At 42.5% G+C, this 20,675-nt stretch overlaps 1 protein-coding gene across 3 annotated transcripts in view; it reads right to left on the reverse strand.

Annotated features, from left to right (window-relative positions):
- INVS (inversin) overlaps positions 1 to 20,675 on the reverse strand; it is a 160,595-nt gene that overhangs the window by 12,878 nt on the left and 127,042 nt on the right. For all 3 annotated transcript variants that reach the window (XM_035016204.1, XM_035016205.1, XM_035016206.1), the window contains one exon: positions 4,083 to 4,800. In XM_035016204.1, coding sequence (XP_034872095.1) covers positions 4,083 to 4,800 — 718 coding nt within the window. The remainder of the gene's footprint in view (positions 1 to 4,082; positions 4,801 to 20,675) is intronic.

Raw genomic sequence — 20,675 nt, forward strand, 5'->3', positions numbered from 1 at the left:
TTTATTTTTTATTTTTTTATTTTTTAAGATTTTATTTATTTATTTGAGAGAGAGAGAATGAGAGAGAGCATGAGAGGGAGGAGGGTCAGAGGGAGAAGCAGACTCCCCGCCAAGCAGGGAGCCCCATGCGGGACTCGATCCCGGGACTCCAGGATCATGACCTGAGCCGAAGGCAGTCGCTTAACCAACTGAGCCACCCAGGCGCCCTCCCCTGCTTTTTAAATATCTACATGAGATGATGGATCCTAACTAAACTTATTGTAATCATTTCATATGAATTCTATATGCAAGTCATTATGCTGTTCACCTTAAACTTACACAAGGCTGTATGTCAATTATCTGTAAGTCAATTATATCTCAATAAAACTGGTGGGGGAAAAGGCTGAGTAACTTGCAGAAGGTCTCACAGCTAGAGCCAGGAGAGACCAACATTCAAACTCAGTGCTGTCTGACCCAACAGCCAAATCCTGCTAAGGACTTTGTTCTGTACTGTGTACTTGGTGGGGATCTGCAGAGGTTTTTTTTTAAAAAGGGTGGCAAAAGTGGAGCACCTGGGTGGCTCAGTTGGTTAAGTGTCCAGCTCTTGATTTCGGCTCAGGTCATGGTCTCAGGGTGGTAAGATTGAGCCCCACACTGGGCTCTGTGCTCAGTGTGGAGTCTGCTTAGGACTCTGTTTATAACTCTCCTTCTCCCTCTGCCCCTCTCCCCCGTGCGCAGGCTCTCTCTCTAAAATAAATAAATCTTAAGAAAAAAAAAAAGGGTGGCAAAAGTGAGAGCTGTATTTTACTAAGTTCATTCTGTTGGAGGGTGGGGCCTGGAGTGGGAGAGAGGTGAGGGGCATGGGGATGATAGCTATCTTTACATCTAGTGTTTATTTGATCGTGTCTATCCCACATGCACTCCCTAAACTTCTTAATGAACACAGCTGTTTGGGAGCCTCCCAAGGAAAGCTGCTTCAGTGTTCTTTATCTGATTGGTAGCTGATTAATTGCTAGTGAGCCTAAAGACGCCGCAGAGACAGGCCCCATGCCTGATTTTACAATACACCAAATGAGAAATGAGGTCTTCCTAAAGTCCGCTAAAAAATCTCCTTGTGATGCGAGGTGCAGCCCTTCTCTCTTGCCTCCAAGGCCGATTTCACTCAAACTGCATGATTCTTTTTTCCTGTAGCATGCCAAACCATGGCATCTACTAGAATATATATCACATTTCCAAAAAGCCAACTCTGGAGAAAAGCTGGAGATACGGGGCAGTACTGCTCCATAGTTTAGCTGCTTTGGTTTGTGATGCCAAGCATCTTCCACACCCTCTTCTCGGAGGGCAGAAAACTCACTGGGAAGCCCAGGTGTTGGCTTTCACTGGGTACAACTTCCACCTAATCAGTTCTGGTATGCAGACTTCTGAGTCTGTGTCCAGACGACAGGATGGTTCCAGGGCTCAGAGTAATAGCCTCTGTTCTGCCATCCTCAAGGAAAATAGCACTCCCGGTTTGTTGGGAGCCCTAAGATGCCCCGTCATCCCGTTCAGCCCAGGGCTCACGGCTCTTCTTATGGTCCAGCCCATCCTTACAACATGCTGGAGAAGAGCTGACAGGAAGGCAACTTACAAATGTTCAGGTAAAAAGGAAGTGTTTAATACAACTGCTCTTAGCCACGGCAACTTTCCAGCCTCACTTAGATCATACACTATCTCGTTTCAATCTTGAAAAAAAGAGTCTTGATGGGTAATAAGACTCACACTTTAAGACTCAGCCCCACTCACTGTTCTCCAGGCCCAAGGTTCCCTCTGCTCACCCTATGCTTGCACATTTCCCAGCCGGCCTCTTCCTGTCCTCAACACGTCTCCTGTAATGACAGTGCCTCTGTGGGGCAGTTATGTTTTCTACCCCACCCCTCACTGCTCCTTAGCTTTGGTGTCAAAGGTCCCAGGACAATGCTTTGGGCTTCTGTACTTAAAATGGAAGATGCATAAGGCTATATAACAGAATCAATAAGTGTTTTTACTGTCACCAGACATGCGACTTCCCACAATGTGCAGCATCCCACAGTCCTTTTGGGAGTCAATGTCCCAGGTCTCAGAATTGCACAATGGTGCAGCCAGAGGGCTGTGTAATTGCCTCCCCAGATGGGCACACAGACTGTGAGCCCAGTGTTCTTGGGGGGAATGACTGAAGGCTCATTTGCTGCTATGGACACTTACGGACAGGACCTGTCAGCTTCTGACTCTTCAAAGAAGTCAAAGAATAGTTTGACGGGAAGGCATTTTGGCTAGGGATCAGCTGTGGGGCCTGATGTGGTAAACCTTGCTGGCTTGTTTAGATCCCAGGTTTCAGCTGAAATACTTAAAAGTTCCTCTGGGATGGTAGCCAGTGCGCGTCTGGTAGAACTCTCCAAGGAGGGGGAGCAAGGACCGTTCCCATCTGTGGCTTCAGAGACAGACTATCTCCGCTCCAAGCCAGCACTGGCCCTTCTTAGCTCTGTAACCTTGGCGGGTTGTTAACCTCTCTGTGCTTCAGCTTCCTCATCTGTGAAATGGGGACAAGAACAACATCTACCTCATAGGGTTATTGGGAGGATTAAATCAGTTAATACAGGTAAAACTACTTAGAACAGCACCTGGTGCAAGCGCTTAATCAATTAGCAACTGTAATAACATCATCTCCCTGTCACATTACCTTGACCAGTGTGAGCACCATCCATGCAGCCCTTCTGCTCCAGCCCGTTCTGAGGTGAAGAGCATGAGGCCTGCTTCCGCCACCGTGACCTTGACCACAGCAAACAGTACCTTTACCGAGAATGTATGGGAAAGGCCCTTGAGTCAGAGCTTCGAGTGCCTGATCTGTATCACTAGGACAAGTCGTTTTTCTTGAGACAATCTGCTTGCCTGACAAATGGGGACACTGATCCCTACGGTGACAGCTTCCTGGGGTGGCTGGGAGAGGAAGGGGGATCAGGCGGGAGATGACTTTGTAAGGCCAGCAGCTCGAACAGACATGAGGATGCACTGTAGCAGAGGCCGTGCCCGCATGGAGCAGATCGCCCGGCTCCCGGCCAGGCAGTCCTTGGCACCATAGTCCCCGAGGCCTCTCCCCAGATCTCCCAAGAACCTCTCCTGCTCTCTCTGCTCTCTCTCTCTCTGCCGACAGTAGCGTCTCTCTGGCCCTTTTATCTCCTGACAGGGGTGTTGACATGTGGCACACCTGTGCTCGCAGTGATTTACTTGCTTTGTTCCCCCATGCCCTTCCTCTCTCTGGAAATGGAGGCCACCTGAGCCCCACCTGTGGGCAACGGCTCCAGCCCTCCCCCAGACACCAGTCATGACTAAGGCCTCATCTAGATTTAGGCCCTAGTGGGGCCTGCAGATGAAGGAGATGATGAAATATGTGAAAAACTTGCAGCAAAGGACTCCTCCAGTCCTCCCATGATGACTCCCTGGAGGAATTTGTCTCCGTATGTCAGGACGCCTCCCCCACTACTCCTAGCCCCTACCCCACAGTCCCAGCTTGGCAGGTGCTTTCGCAGGGTTTTGTAATCTATGTCAGCCACTTAATCCACTATGACCAGGCCCTGGTTTAGGTACTCGGGCTATGACTAATTCCTGGGTAGTAAGGACATAAAAAGAAAAATAAAATCTCTTACACGTGTACTGCTTTAGAATTCACAAAGTGCCCATGACCTCATTCTAGCAACCTGCCATATAAACAGGACAGGTGCAGCAATTACTAAATCCTGTTTTACGGATGAGAAAACAGAAGGTCAAAAAAAAAAAAAAAGAGGCCACGTTATTTGCAAAGGGAAACTCAGGCTTCCTGGTTACAAACTGAGGCTCTTTTCCTTTACACCAGGCTATCCTGGCTGCTTCCTGATTTTCTTGGCAAAACCATCTTCCAAATAGCTTATCAGTGTAAATTACAAGGACCTGCACATGAGTGAATTTTCTGGGCACACTCAGTAAAATTGGCCTTGTCATGCCAGCACATGGAATTCGCTAGAAGAACAGAGCACAGGGCGTGTCACTTAGGACGTTAGGAGTATCAGGACCAGCAGAGATCCCGAGGAGCCGGTGCCCCTCCCTCATCCTACCTTCTCCAGGCCCGCTGGATGACTGCTGCCGCCTTGTTCTTTTTGCGAAACAGCTCTTTCCTGCTTCTTTCTTTCTGGATTATCTGCAGCCGCAGCTCTACGGGGAGAAGGCCAATATTCACACTCTGCCCAGAGAGGGGACCAGGTGCTGGGTCAGTCTCCTTGGATATGTGAGTGTCCTCCCACAGGGTGGATGTTCCCGACTTCCTGACTCCTGACCGCAACACCTCTGTGTTCTGTGGCAAGTCCGAGCAGATGCCTCCTGCGAGCTTGTCCTGTGTCACTTTGTTTCTCGATGTTCGCTGGTGGAGAGGATTCTGCCCAGCATGGACCACCTCCCCCTTGGCACTGCCAGGCCGGCTAGAACCAGCCGGGGAGTGCCTTCCTCCTCGGAGCTCTTGAACTCGTCTTTTCTGGGAGGCACATTTGGCCTTAGGTGCTGTGTCCTGCCGCCTGCTGGGTTTCCGGGGGCCATCCTGCCGTGGAAGGCTTGCAGCTGCCCAACTGGCATCCTCTCCTTGCTCGCCTGGCCCAGCCACCCTGATGCAGGAAGGCTGCTTCACGAAGCCTTTCCCCTTGCCACACTGCTGCTCACCAACTGTCTCACCTCTGGGCTTCTCAACAGAGGAGACTCCTGGATGTCTGTCTCCACCACTGCCTTCACTGGGGCGGAAGTGGACACAGGCAGATCGGCCTTTAGACTGTTCCCTGGGTGATTCTTGGGGAGACAGGGGAAAAGGGAAAGAGTATTTATTGTTCCAAACTTGCATAGTGGGGCAGTTCTGCTCGTTTGTTCACGTAAAATACTCAGACTTGTCCTAGTAGCATCACCATGATAGTAGTGATTCTAATTGGGGGGGGGAAAAACTGTTTAGCTTCTATTTCTAGCAATGGAATGTTAGATAACCTGAAACCTTCCCACTACAATGCTGACTAAAATATAATAAACATTCTTTTACAAGCACCATAGTGCCTTCAAGAAAATAAAGGAAATCCAAAAACAAAGGGAAAACTGAAAATCAGAGTGTTAAGTGTGTGAGCTGATCCAGCAACCGTCTGGGCAGGTAGTAATGGTGGAGTGGGCAACAGTGGGTCTTACTAAATATCTGACTGTGTTTTAATATCCAGATAAGGACAGAAAACAAGGTCTTGCTGGCAGAAAGTTAGCTAGAACCAAGACCCTGCATGAAGCCAGGACTCTTGAGGGGTTATATCCTTTGGGAAACTTAGCCTGGGTTCTGGATGGGGGAAAGAATCTCCCTTGAGAATTTGAAACTCAAGTCCTGTGCCTCACATGGGTTTCATATTCATTTATTCTCAACCCATAGAAAAAATTAATATAAAAACCGGTCTCAAGATGGTGGTACAGGATGCTTCACTGAAGCAAACACAGTTATTATTTTGATATGGCATTCCCTCAACTCAGGCCACACAGAGGGGTCCTTCTGAAAATGACTTCACAATCCAAAATTATAAAAGGCATGAGGAGACAATCTACCGTGAATGAGTTAACAGACACAATAGCAATATTAGATCAACAAGAACTTAGCTAATAGAACAGTGTATACATACACACATACCCATGCACATGAACTGATTAAACACAAAAGAATTTAAAAATATGGGAAAAGAATAGATTTGAAAAAGAACTAAATACAACCTCTAAAATGAAACATTTCAGACTCATGAAAAGCAATGAAAGAACTTCTGCTTCTGTAATGGCAGAATTGAGGCATACTCACCACTGAGGACAATAGAAAAGCCAAACAAAATACTAAAAACCACCTGTCTGAAGGCATCAAAGAGCTAATAAGACAGAAAAATATATAGGGCCAAGATGCAGGAGAATCAACAGAGATGAGCAAGGCATTTGGGGTCATATATTCCTAGGAGAATGGAATCATCCCCTCAAGGTTTGGAGGACAAAACCTGGAGTCCAGAACCTGCTAAGAAGCATTCCTTTGGGTTGGAACCCTGGAGGGCTATATTTTAGGAGGAAAGGTGAGCTCATAGTAAATTGACCCTTGTAGGGACTGAGTGCAGCTTTGCATCATCTCAGTATTAGAAACTAGATTAAGGTTTGGATTGCTCAAACTTGGATTGCTCATGCTCCTAAATGTCTGCCAGAAGCCAATGTAAATCGCTTCTGGAGGAATTACTATCATCCTAAGTCTCATGTTATTTCTCATGTAAATTTTTATATTAAATGTCTACCACTCAATCAAAAATATGCAGGCAGATAAAGAGACAAGATAGTATTCAAGGAGTGGGGGAAACAATAAAAACAGACACACAGGTTATCCAGATAATGTGTTTTCAGAAACAAACTTTAAAATAACCATTTTACAGTGCAAAGAAGTATCTAAACTATGCTATGCTTCATGTAAGACAAAGGGGAAATAAGGAAATATACTTGTATCTGCTCATTTGTATGAAAGAAATATAGAAAGGATAAACCAGAACCTGAAGAGATTGAGTACCTACTGTGATTGGGCAGGAAAGGGGGAGAAAGAGGGAAATGGGAACTAGGTAGTGGGGTAAGGGGGAGCAATACTTCTCTGTGTATATCTTTTTGTATAGTTCTGACTCTTAGAACCATTCTAATGTTTCACATACACCACTAAAGCCCCAATTAATTAAACGAGATACCACTACACACCCCTTAGATGGTGAAAACACAAAAAAACACTGACAACACCAAAGGCTGATAAGGATGTACAGCAACAGGAGCTCTCATACACTGCTGGTGGGAATGCAAGATGGCACAGCCACTTTGAAAGATAGGGTGGCAGTTCCTTACAAAACTGTTCTTACCAGACGATGCAGCAATTGTTCTCTTTGTTATTTACCCAAATGGATTTAAAACTTACGTCCACCCAGAACCCTGCACATGGATGTTTAGAGTAGCTTTATTCATGATTTCCAAAACTTGGAAGCAACCGAGATGTCCTTCAGTAGCTGAATAGATGACTAAATTGTGGTACATCCAGACAATGGAATATTATTCAGCACTAAAAAGAAATGAACTGAAAGGAAATGAAATAAAAATGAAATGAGTGCTAAACAGAAATGAGTTACCAAGCCATGGAGGATGTTCCTAAGTGAAATATTACTTCCCTTGTATGAATATTACTAGTGCATATTAGTAAGTGAAAGAAGCCAATCTGAAAAGGCTACCTATTGTATGATTCCAACTATATGACATTTTGGAAATGGGCAAAACTATGGAAGTAGTAAATGGATCAGTAGTTGCTAAGGGTTCAAGGGAGGGAAGGATACATAGGCAGAGCACAGGGGATTCTTAGGGCAATGTGATGGTTAATTTTTTTTTTTTTGTAAAGATTTTATTTATTCATTTGAGACACAGAGATACAGAGAGAGAGTATGAGCAGGGAGAGAGGCAGAGGGAGAAGGAGAAGCAGGCTCCCTGCTGAGCCAGGAGCCCGATGTGGGGCTCGATCCCAGGACCCTGGGATCATGACCTGAGCCGAAAGCAGATGCTTAACCATCTGAGCCACCCAGGCGCCCCAATGTGATGGTTAATTTTATGTGTCAACTTCACTGGGATAAGGGGCACCCAGATAGCTGATAAAATATTTCTGCGTGTGTCTGTGAGGATGTCTTGGAAAGAATTTGAATTGGTAGACTGAGACAGAAGATTGCCTTCACCAATGCAGGTGGGCAACATCTAGTCTGTGGAGGGCCTCAATAGAACAAAGGTGGAGGAAGGGCAGATTCGCTCTCTTTGCTTGAGCTGGGACAAAGCTGCCCTTAGACAAAGCTGCCCAGGTGCTGCTACTTTTCAGGCTTTCAGACTTGGATCAGAACTTATACCATCAGCCCCTTCATCCCCCTGATTCTCAGGCCTTTGGACTCGGCCTCACACCATCTGCTCCCCTGGTTCTCGAGCCTTCAGATTCACTGAATCATACCACCAGCTTTCCTGGTTCTCCAGTTTGCAGGCAGCAGATCATGGGACTTCTCAACCTCCATAATCAAGTGAGCCAATTTCTAGAACAAACCTCTTTTATATATATATCCTATTCTGTTTCTCTGGAGAACCCTGACTAATACAGGCAATGAAACTCTTCTGTGTGGTGCCATAATGGTGGATATGAGTCATTATACATTTGTCAAAACCTACAGAATGTGCAACACCAGGCATGAAGTCTGATATAAACTGTGGACTTTGTGTGATAAGGATGTATCAATGTAGATTCATCAATTTTAACAAATGCACCACTCTAGTATAGGATGTTGAGATGGGGAGTATGCGTGTGTTGGGGGCCAGGAGTGTATGGAAACTCTGCACTTTCTGCTCAATTTTGCTGTAAACCTAAAACTGCTCTAAAAAGTAAATTCTATTAAAAGGAAAAAATTAAGAGGTACAAACTTCCAGTTCCAAGATAAATAAGTCACAGGGATGAAAAATAAAGCATAGGAAATATAGTCAATATTATTATAATAATGTTGTATGGTAACAGATGGTAGCTACACTTACGGTGAGCATTGCATAATGTATAGGACTGTCCAATCACAATGTTATAAACCTGAAACTAATGTATGTAACATTGTATGTCAACCATACTTCAATAAAAAAGGGAAAAAAAAGAAAAATAATGAAGAGACTGCTGGATGATATTAGATCCTAAGTAGTGGTGATAAAAATAATGTGATTTGGGTATTAATATAGATAGATCAGTTAGAAAGAATACAAAGCTAAAAATACACCCATATATAAAAATATATATAATAAAGATAGCATTTTTAATTTGTGGTGAGGAGCTGAGCTGCTTAGAGCCCCTGGATGTGAACCCAGAAAGAGATGCTGTACCCCTCCTGAAGCCACTACTCACAAAGCCCCCTGCCAGAGTTGCAGCTCCAAGTATATGGCTCATTTCCATGTATATTATTGTATATTCCATGCAGGTTATTTCATGTATATGGCTAGAACAACTGCCTATTCTCTAAAAAGAAGTCATTAGATTCCAATATCACTATATAAAAAATTAAATTTGAAAGAGTAAAAATCTGAAAATATATGTGTTTATTAGATCTTAAAGTGGGAAAAACCTTTTCTTAGGTAAAACCACAAGGATAAAAATCTCAAAAGAAAAAATTAAACAAAGGGTAAACTTAAAAAAGACATTCATTATATATGATAGACAAAGGTTACTATTCTTATTATACGCTAAGCTTTTAGAAATATTAAGAAAATGAAAAACCAATATAAAAATTGACAGAGTACATCAGTGAACAATCCAGAAAATAAATACACAGAGCCAGTAAAAATATGACAAAATTCCATCCTGCTAACTAGGATTCAATAAAATCACTATTTGCCTAAATGTTTAGAGAGAGTTTTTGGTTTTTTGCTTTTGAAAGGCTGAAATAACCTTTTGTAACCTTCCTGGAATGAAATTTGGCAGGATGTTTAAAGAGCCATAAAAATTAGAGATGTACACAAAAATGTGTATGAAAGGTTATTTAGCTCATATGTCCTACAACACAGACATGATTAAACAAATCATGCTGTACTCATGATCTGATATAATACTAAGCAGCTACTAACATTTTTGTTGAAAACAAGGAGATAATGTAAAAAGACCTCAAAATAGGATGCCCACTCTTTTCTGAAATAAAAAAAAGGAAAGTTCTAGTAGATAGATTTGTACCAAAGTGATAAGAGTTGCTTATCTTAAGGAGGATTTTTATTTTTTCTTTGTTCTTTTCTGTTTTAAAATTATTTTGTAATGTACATTAACCACTTTTGTAATTAGGAAAACACGTCATTTTCTGTTTAAATAAAAAGTACCCCACTACAAAAAAAAAAAAAAAAGCCCAATAATTAAAATCAACTAGGATGTGGGAAAGAACTCAAAGTGGATTATAAATAATAACAAACAAACCTAACTGTATTACAAATGAATTAGGTAACCACACTAAAAGGTGAAGAAAAGAACTGACCTAAGTAACTTTGTAAAAACATTTTGGCTGGATACTGTAAGGACAAAAAGAAATGTATGTGAATACTGTGCTCTAGTTAGTAAGTTTGTCTCTCACAGGGATATGGGTTAGCAATTCTGAAACTGCTTTTATGTGTATACCAGGATTCAACAAATAAGCATATATATCCTAGATGATGGGAGCCAGGTCTTCCACTGTTGGAGGAAACACTTCAGATAAAGAGAAGAAAAGATAGAATAATCGCTGTGGTGTTGAATGGAATTGGAGGTATCATGGATATGAACTCATGGTGTGTGTGTGTGTGTGTGTGTGATACACACACAGAGATAGATGCAGAAATAGTTGTAAATAATTTTTAGCTCTGTCTGCTGAAAGGACTTAGGAGCAACAGTACTCCAATAGTAATACGCCCACCGAGCACTCAGATTTTGGTTTCTAATACCATTCTTCAACAAAGGAAACCAGAGTTCTTTGGAGAAGTGGTTAATTCCAGGGCTCTGACTGGGGGAGAGATATGATGAGGTTTCGTTCTGAAGAGACCAGTCTGTTCACAGAGAGGAAAATGGATTAGGGGAGTCAGAGCAGATAAGTAAGACCAGTTAGGAAGCTACTACAATAGTCCAAGTTAGAGATGAAGGTAAGAAGATGTGAGGTAGAATATATGGTGGTGGAGGATGAGAGGGAGAAAACGGGTTTGAAAGATGTTTAGGAAGTCAATGAGACAAGAGCTGGTGACAGGTTGGGGACGGGCAGTAAAGGAAAAGGAAATAATCATTACTCCTGCACTGAATGTTCAGACGGATGAGTACATTATTAACCAATGCACAGAGCAGGCTTACATAAAATCTTCATCAGTCCTATCTCAGATAGGTTGAGTTTGGGATGCCTTTGGGACATCCAAGTGAGGCATAAGTAAATAATTAAATATACATAATTGGAACAAGGGAAGGAGGTCAGGGAGTCTTTGGCATACAGGTGATAACTGAATTTTCTGTGTTAGCCATTGTACACATACCAAATGTAAGGGCCCACTTACTCCCACCAGTCACACCCACTAGTGCTGGCAGCCCATATGGTGAGAAAGAAGATAACACCAGGGATGGCCCTTAAAACAGCAAGTTTCTCCTCCACTAGACTCTCCTGAAAACCACACTGACTCAAAGACAACTTTATCTCACCACCTCCCACAAGGAATCTGCTAGCAAGTCCTCTCAATTGTATCTCTCCAGTCCAGCCCTTACTCCTCGCCCTGCCACTGTGTCTTAGTGTAGGCCCTTCAAACCCATCCTCCACTCAGCCACAGTGATCCTCCTAAATATTACATCTCCTTCCTTCCCTACCTCTTGAAGAAGTAATAATTAGATTAGTTATAATAACAGCTCATATTTATAGAGTGCTTTAGGCACTGGGTTTAAATCTTCCCATGGGTTATCGCCATAATGTTCACAAATTTCTAAGACAGGCATTATCTTTTTTTTTTTTTAATAAATAAAGAAATGGAGGCTTAGAAGAGGTTAAGTAACTTGATCAAGATTATATAGGTAGTATGCAAGACTGTTGAATCTCAGATCTGTACCTCTGAAACAAATAATGCAATATATGTTAAGAAAAAAAGAAGAAGAAGAAGAAGGTAGCAGGAGGGGAAGAATGAAGGGGGGGATTGCAGAGGGGTAGATGAACCATGAGAGACGATGGACTCTGAGAAACAAACTGAGGGTTCTAGAGGGGAGGGGGGTGGGAGGATGGGTTAGCCTGGTGATGGGTATTAAGGAGGGCACGTTCTGCATGGAGCACTGGGTGTTATGCACAAACAATGAATCATGGAACACTTCATCTAAAACTAATGATGTAATGTATGGGGATTAACATAAGAATAAAAAAATAAATTAAAAAAAAAGATTATATAGGTAGTAAGTGATGGAGTCTAAATGTGAACCTAATTCATTTGATTCTAAAGCTTGTGCACTCAGCCATCATGCTCTCCAAGCATTGTAAACAAGGGAAGAATTACTATGAGAGAGAAGAAAGAAATCACTTACTAAGAGATGTTGTTGGGCAAACCCCTCTTTCAGGGTCTCCATTTCCCGACTTGTATTGAAAAGGTTGTACTAGATGCTTTCTAAAGACACTCAAGCTCTAACATTCTCCATTTCTAGGAGATAGGATGAAGGAGAAAAAGAAGTGACCCACATTTCCCATCTCTGGGTTCCTGCTGGTATGCCTACCCCTCAAGGTCTACACTGCATGAGCACTGATGAGTTGAAGCAGCTGTGACTCTTCTTTAGAATGTGGCCAAACAGAAAGTGGCTCGGGATGCCCTCTGCCCAATTATGTTGGGGTTTCCCAACAAGACTGTACTAGAGAAGCTCCAGTCAATGGATATTCTTGATTCCCAAAAAATCTCCCTATTTTCCTTTGTACCCTGGCCTCTTAGGCAGGTAAATGAGGGCAAAGGCTGCCCAGGAAACTGGAGCTCCTCCTCCTTATATCTGAATCAGGCTGATTGGCCTCCCTTCTCTTTACTCTTCCCCAAAGTTTGGATGCTGGGTTTCTCTGAGACCCTATCCGTATATTTGAATCTGGCTCTTCCCAAAGGTCCCTATTCAGGACACCAGTGCCTGCCCTCAAAGGAATGAGGAGCTCCCCTGCTTCAGAATTATTTAGAATAGTGACTTTCAAATTTTTGACAAATCTGACATTGTGGCCCAGTATACTCATATTCATATGTACACACACACACACACACACCCCTCTGTGCATAGACATATAATAAAATTTATTACCTTTATTATGTGCAATATACTTTGATATATTTTTTTAAGATTTTATTTACTTATTTGACAGAGAGAGAGACAGCACAAGCAGAGGGAGTGGCAGGCAGAGGGAGAGGGAAAAGCAGGCTTCCTGCTGTGCAGGGAGCCCGATGGGCTCTGTCCCAGGACCCTGGGATCATGACCTGAGCCGAAGACAGACGCTTAATGACTGAGCCACCCAGGCGCCCCTACCTTGAGATTTTCTAATATAGTGTATTTCATGAAAATTATCCTGGTCCAGTCCACTAAATTCATTTTATGAGCCATACATGGCTTGAAAATCATTATAAAACCATGTCCTAGATCACCTTTAAACTAGTCTGTGGAGCGCCTCAATAGAACAATGGTGGAGGAAGGGCAGATTCGCTCTCTGCTTGAGCTGGGACAAAGCTGCCCAGGTGCTGCTACTTTTCAGGCTTTCAGACTTGGATCAGAACTTATACCATCAGCCCCTTCAAGTGCGGAGAGAAAGTCTAACTCGCATCGGTGTAATTAAAGGACAAAAGGATTGGTTATTAAAAACTGAAACTTAGTGGGCTTTTCAGGATGTAAGATGACTGATTATCTGAATGTGATCAGATCCACAGTAAATCTGACTGGTCTTGTAGCATGAATGCCTCAAGGTGTTCTGGAGCACTCGGGTGGCTCAGTCAGTTAGGCATCCCACTCTTGATTTCAGCCCGCTCCTGATCTCAGGGTCGTGAGACAGAACCCCGTGTCAGGCTCCGTGCTCGGCGTGGAGCCTGCTTAAGATTCTGCCTCTCCTTCTCCCTCTGCCCCCCACCCACGCACTTCTCTCAAAAAAAAAAAGTCCCAAGGTGTTTTTTAATAAGCGGAAACACAATTACCCTCTGTACTTGTAAAAAGTCTGAAATAACTGTGCTCCCCCTTCGCTCTGTTCTGTAGAGCACTGGATTAGGGGGAAACACTGTCCATGTGAAACTACAGGGATTAAGTGTACTTCTTGTGGTACACAGTAAGCCCCAAACCCCTCAAACTTTTAATGGGTGCTTTCTAAGAGGAGTCAGGTCATGAAGTATTTACCTATGTAACCAAGTTTCTGCTCACTGTTGTAAGAAATATGCTGATGGCATGGTCCTTGCCCCAGTTATAGTTAAGTATGGCTGGTACATAGTGTGTATACATAGTGTGGGCTCAAAAACATATCTGTTGAATGAATGCATTGCATGAGTGATTGAGTGAACTGGGTGGAAGCAAAGCTTTGCCATAAAATGGAACTCTGTTACAGAAAACATGAGTACACCTAATGAATACATGTCATGTCTTTTTTTTTTCTTCTAAGATTGATTCATTTATTTTAGAGAGAGAGAGGGAGAGCAAGCACAGGGAGGGGCAGAGGGAGAGGGAGAGAGAAACTTTAGCAGACTCCTCCCAGAGCTCAGAGCTCAAACCTCTGGTTTGAAGATGTTTCTCTCTCCCCTTGAATCTGGGCTGGGCTTGTGAACTGCTCTGATCAACAGAATGTGGTACAAGTGATAGGAAAGTTTTGAAGCCTAGGCCTCAAGGGAGCTTGTCACTTCTGGCTTTCTCTCTCTCAGAGCACTGCCCTGAGACCAACATGCAAGGAAGATGGTCTAACCTCCCGGAGGATGCAAGGTCATGTAGAAGAGATCTGAGACACCTCGGCCAATAGCCAGCACCAATGGCCACACGTGTAAAGGAAGCCATCTTGAACTTTCTAGTTCCATCGGCCACATGAGTGAGCCCAAGTGACCTAAGAGAGGAACTGCTCAGACAACCCACAGAATTGTGAGAAATAAGAAGTCGTTGTTTTAAGCCACTTAGTTTTGGGGGTAATTTGTTACGTCACTAGAGAGAAACAACACAGAAACCAATAAGCTAAAAATGAGAGGTGCTGGCCTAACAAAACCCATAGCTTTGACTTAGGGACTGATGAGTGAACAGAAGCTGGGAAGGCAATAAAGAGACTATTACCAAAGGCTGAGAGAGCAGAGAGGAAATTGCTATTGGAGTTTGGAGAATGGTCAATGGTATTATTCAGTGGCAGAATAATTGGCAAAATGGGCAAAAGTTACCTGCAGTAACTCAGAAGACAGAAAACTTATCTAATCAATTTGTAGGTATGGATTAGGAGAGTTCCAGGGGCAATAACTGAAGAAAATATCAACCAGCTTTTTTAGCTGCATGAGATAAGGCGTGGGTAGAAAGAAGTAAAATTAGGAAAGAACTGCTCAGTTTACAAGCAGAATCTAGAGGAAATACAAAGAGCCTAAAATGTGCCAGGTTAGCAAAGAAAGCTGTTTCGCATATTCATTCTTTCCAGCCAATGAAAGAATCTCTTAGTAAAATATGACTTAAGGATAAAGATCATATCAGGAGTACTACTGTTCAACCCTTTATTAAGACCTCAAAAATATCTAAGATGGTACATTGTAAGGCACTGTAAGCTACACAAAAGAACATCTAAGAACTTCAAGGGCATTTTCCCACAGTAGCCTGAGCCACCCAAAGTAGAGAGAGGCCTGTTTGAGAAATAATTATGGATGTAGTTTTGGAACATGGAGTGAATCCAATCAGATTCATAGGGAACCCACAAAATTTTTTTTAAAGATTTTATTTATTTATTTGAGAGAGAAAGAAGCAGAGCACAGGAGCAGAGGGAGGGGCAGAGGGAGAGGGAGAATCCCAAGCAGACTCCTTGCTGAGCATGGAGCCTGATGCGGGGCTCAATCCCATGACCCTGAGATTATGACCTGAGCCAAAATCAGGAGTCAGATGCTTAACCGACTTAGCCACCCAGGTGCCCCTGAAACCCATGAAATTTCTGAGGTAATTGTATCACAAAGAGTAACCACAACAAAAAAAAAAAAAAAAAAAAAAAAAGAGTATCACTAGCTTGAACTGCTGAGGCAGTTCAAAACTAACAGGAGCCTCTGGAACCTCAACTTCCTATAGGCAGGAAACAGGCTGAAGAAAGCTGCAAATGTCCACTATGTCTTATGGGAAAGGAAGATGTCTCAGAGAGCAGAACCAAGAACCCAGGTGGCAAAGCCAAGAGCCAAGGAGAATAATGGAATGGGAAACCACACACAGGGGTAAAACCATACCCTTATCAAGGAACATTCCATACTTCTATTACTGCTAATGTGTAACCAGTTGGCTTTCAGAATTGTTATGGACTAGTGACTTGTATGTGCCTCTTATTTCTCCCCTTTTGAACAAAGGTGTCTACTGTGGTTATTCTGTTCCTGCCTCACCATTGCTTGTTGGGTGTGGAGAGGGGTTGATAATATGTGTTTTTGGTTGGCTAGTCCCTGAACTGGAAAGATTCACATCTGGGGAATCTCTTTATTTATTTATTTACTTATTTATTTAATTTTATTTAATTTTATTTTTAAATTTATTTGACACAGAGAGGGAGAGCACACATAGAGGGAGCAGCAGGCAGAGGGAGAGGGAGAAGCAGGCTTTCTACCGATGTGGGGCTCGATCCCACGACCCTGGGATTATGACCTGAGCCAAAGGCAGATGCTTAACTGACTGAGACACCCAGGTGCCCCACACCTGGGGAATTTTGACAACATCTGGACATGACATAGGTCTCAAGATCCCAAACTTCAAGCTTGATGTGATAACTGAGATGATATTTTGGGGTCCTGAGATAATTATGAGAATATTGTGCATGTGGGAGGAATGTGAATAATCTGTGACCAAAAAGGAACTGTGATAGATTCTTTAATAGTAAAAAATTGCTCCCATCCTAGTATGCACAAAAGTAGAGTATATTTCTCCATATCATTTAGTCTGGGCTGGGCATATAACTTGCTTTGACCAACAGAATGTAGCATGCACATTCTGGAGCCTATTCCACGAGAGGTCTTGTGGCTTCTGCCTTTGCTTTCTTAGAATGATGCCCTGAGACTACTGTGTAGGGAGGCCAGTCTAGCCTAATGGAGGATGAAAGGCCATATAAAGCAGAGTCAAGGAATCCCAGCTCATAGCCAGTATCAACTGCCAGACATTTAAGTCAGTCTATCGTAGACCATCCACTTCAACTGACCCTCCACCTGCAAGTAGCCACATGAAAGAGAACGGGTAAAACTGTAGAGGAGCTGCCCAGCCAGCCCACAGAATCATGAGAAATAATAAATTGTTGTTCTAAGCCACTTAGTTTTAGTGTAGTTTTTGTTTTTGTTTTTTGTTTGTTTTTTACATAGCAGCATATAATGGAAACAACTCTGATCTTATAAGGATCTTGTAATCTATTGGAAAAAACAGACAAGCCGGTAATAACAGTAAAAGGTGATGATCTTCCTAATATGGAAGTACAGAAGACCTATGGGAACACATAGCAGGAAGATGAAGTCTTGTTTTGTGGGGAGGGATGGCTGTGTAGAGGAAGTAACATTCATCCCGAGATCAGAAAAATAAGAGGCACTTTTATCCATATGAATGGGTGAGTGTAATATGCAGTGACCTCAAGCTAAGAAAGAATTTGAGGAAATTCGATGTGGTTGTTACATCACGGGAGTCTAGTTAACACTAGCTGAATGAATAAATGAATGAGTATATAACAAAGCATCAGACCTCCTTAAGGTATACATTGCTGATGCATTATCACTGTAAAGTGGGTTATGGAATTACATTCTGGATATGTTTGTGGCCGTTCACGTGTACTTTTATGTAGCTGTTCTTGGCTAGATCATCAGTGTGGTTTAATAACAGTAGTTACTGAAGACCTAGTACAAGTCATGGGCTGTAATAAGATTCTACATTAATTATTTGATTTCTCTTCATAACTGCCTTGCAGGGTAGAGAGTATGCACTCATTTTTTTCTTATTTGAAAATGAAATATAGTTGACACAACGTTACATTAGTTTTAGGCACACAGCATCATAATTTTGTTACGCTGTGCTCACACAGGTATAGCTACCATCTATCATCAGAGGCACTATGATAATACCCTTAACTGTATTCCCTGCGCCGTACCTTCCTTCCCCGTGACTTGTACATTCTATAACTGAAACCCATACTTCCCACACCCCTTCACCCATTCCGCCCATTGTCCCACTCCCCTCCTCTCTGGCAACCATCAGTTTGTTCTCTGTATTTATGAATCTATTTCTGCTTGTTTGTTCATTTGTTGTTTTTTGAGTATTCCTTCCCCCACCCCATTTTATGGGTAAGGAAATTAAGGTTCAGAGAGAGAGAATGAATTGTCCAAGCCCTGAATTGGGTCACCATGAGATTTCATAGACTCTTTCTGGGGTCCAAAAGGTCAAAACTATTTTTATAATACTTCTAAGACATTATTTGCCTTTTTCACTATGTTGACCTTTGCACTTAGAGTTCTGGAGGGCTCTCACTGTTCCTTAATTTGTAAGAATGGCTCAATATGCTTAAATTGCTCTGGGCAAATGATATAATTTATGCAGAATATCTGTTTTCCTTCTGGAAGTCTGGAGTTGTAGTATATGCTAGGTAGAGGATACTTATGTAACTGACCCCAATAAAAATCCTGGAGTCCTAAGTTTAGGTGTGTTTTTCTGGTAGAAAAAAGGCTAACTATTTGTTACAATTCATTGCTGGAGATGTCCACAATGGCCAAACTATGGAAAGAGCCTAGATGTCCATCAACAGATGAATGGATAAAGATGTGGTATATATATACAATGGAATATTATGCAGCCATCAGAAAGAGAAATCTTGCCATTTGCAACGACGTGGATGGAACTAAAGGGTATTATGCTAAGTGAAATCAGTCAATCAGAGAAAGACAAGTATCATATGATCTCACTGATATGAGGAATTTGAGAAACAAGACAGAGGATCATAGGGGAAGGGAGGGAAAAATGAAACTAGATGAAACCAGAGAGGAAGACAAACTATAAGAGACTCTTAATCTCAGGAAACAAACTGAGGGTTGCTATAGTGGACGGGGGTGGGAGGGATGGGGTGGCTGGGTGATGGACATTGGGGAGGGTATGTGCTATGGTGAGAGCTGTGAATTGTGTAAGACTGATGAATCACAGACCTGTACCCCTGAAACAAATAATATATTATATGTTAATAAAAAAATAAAGCAAAAGAAATGGAAAAAAAAAATCATTGCTGGAGGAATTCATCATGTCTTGTGTGATTCCACTGGGAGAAGACTCTTGGAAATTTGCACCTGGTTTCTTCCAGACTTTGCTCCATGTGCCTCTTCCCTTTGTTGATCTTGATTTGTATCCCTTTGTTATAAAAGATCCTAGCTGTGAATACAAATATATGCTGAGTCTTGTGAGTACTCTTAGCAAATTACTAAACTTTGCGGGGGGGAGTCTTGGGGATCCCCAACATACTAAGCAAAATCCAAATAGGATAAACTCCAAGGATCCATACCAAGACACATCATGTTAAACTGAAAACCAAAGATAAAGAAAAATCTTGAAAGCAGCCAGAGAGCAGTGACATGTTATGTAGAAACATTACCGAGGAACACCAATTTGATCAACAGTGGATTTCTTGTCTGAAATCATGGAAGCCAGAAGTGGCACAGCCTCTTTCAAGTGTGGGAAGGAAAGACCTGCTAAGTGTGCATTCTGGATCTGGTTTATCAACTCTTCAGGAATGAAATCAAAACATTCTCAGGCAGGGACGCCTGGGTGGCTCAGTCAGTTAAGCGTCTGCCTTCAGCTCAGATCAGGATCCCAGGGTCCTGGGATCGAGCCCCACAACGGGCTCCCTGCTCAGTGGGGAGTCTGCTCCTCCCTCTGCTTCTCCACCTACTTGTGGTTCCCTCTTTCTCTCTCTCTGGCAAATAAATAAATAAAATCTTTAAAAAAGAAAAAAACATTCTCAGACAAAGGAAAACTTAAAGAATTTGTGGCTAGTGGAGCTACTCTTAAATACTGGCCATAGAAGTTTCTTCAAACAGAAAGAAAATGATAAAAGGGGAATCTAGTGTACTGGGAAGGAGGACAAAACGAGAAAAAGAACTATGGGGGGCACCTGGGTGGCTCAGTCAGTTAAGCGACTGCCTTCGGCTCAGGTCATGATCCTGGAGTCCCGGGATCGAGTCCCGCATCGGGCTCCCTGCTCGGCAGGGAGTCTGCTTCTCCCTCTGACCCTCCTCCCTCTCATGCTCTCTGTCTCTCATTCTCTCTGTCTCAAATAAATAAATAAAATCTTTAAAAAAAAAAAAAAAGAACTATGGGTACATAGAAGAGACGATCCTTTTCCTTGTGGTGTTTATAAATTATATTTGATGATTGAAACAAAAATTATAATACCATCTGGTACCCAATCAATGATATTTAAAAATGGGGAAGGTCAAGGTACCTAAATGGAAGTGAGGTTTCCACATTTCACTCAAAGTGGTAAAATATTGGTACTAGTTATAAGAAGTCCCTTATAACTTATACATTATACATTATACATATAAGTATATGGTAACACTCACAGCAACCACCACAAAAGCTGTAGAAAGAGATATACTCAAAACCACTATCAGTCAATCAAGATGGAATCCTAAAAGATGTTCAAGTACCCTACAGGAAGGGGAAAAAATTAAAAAAAAACAAAACAAAAAACAGGGATAAGGGGGCACCTGGGTGGCTCAGTTGTTAAGCATCTGCCTTCGGCTCAGGTCATGATCCCAGGGTCCTGGGATCGAGCCCCGCATTGGGCTCCCTGCTCCATGGGAAGCCTGCTTCTCCCTCTCCTACTCCCCCTGCTTGTGTTCCCTCTCTCGCTGTGTCTCTCTCTGTCAAATAAATAAATAAATAAAATCTTTAAAAAACAAAACAAAACAAACCAGGGATGAGAACCAGAGGAAATAAATAGAAA

The sequence above is a fragment of the Mirounga leonina genome, unplaced genomic scaffold (genome assembly GCF_011800145.1).
Source record: "Mirounga leonina isolate KUSES-001 unplaced genomic scaffold, KU_Mleo_1.0 Mir_170, whole genome shotgun sequence".
Taxonomy (NCBI): Eukaryota; Metazoa; Chordata; class Mammalia; order Carnivora; family Phocidae; genus Mirounga; species Mirounga leonina.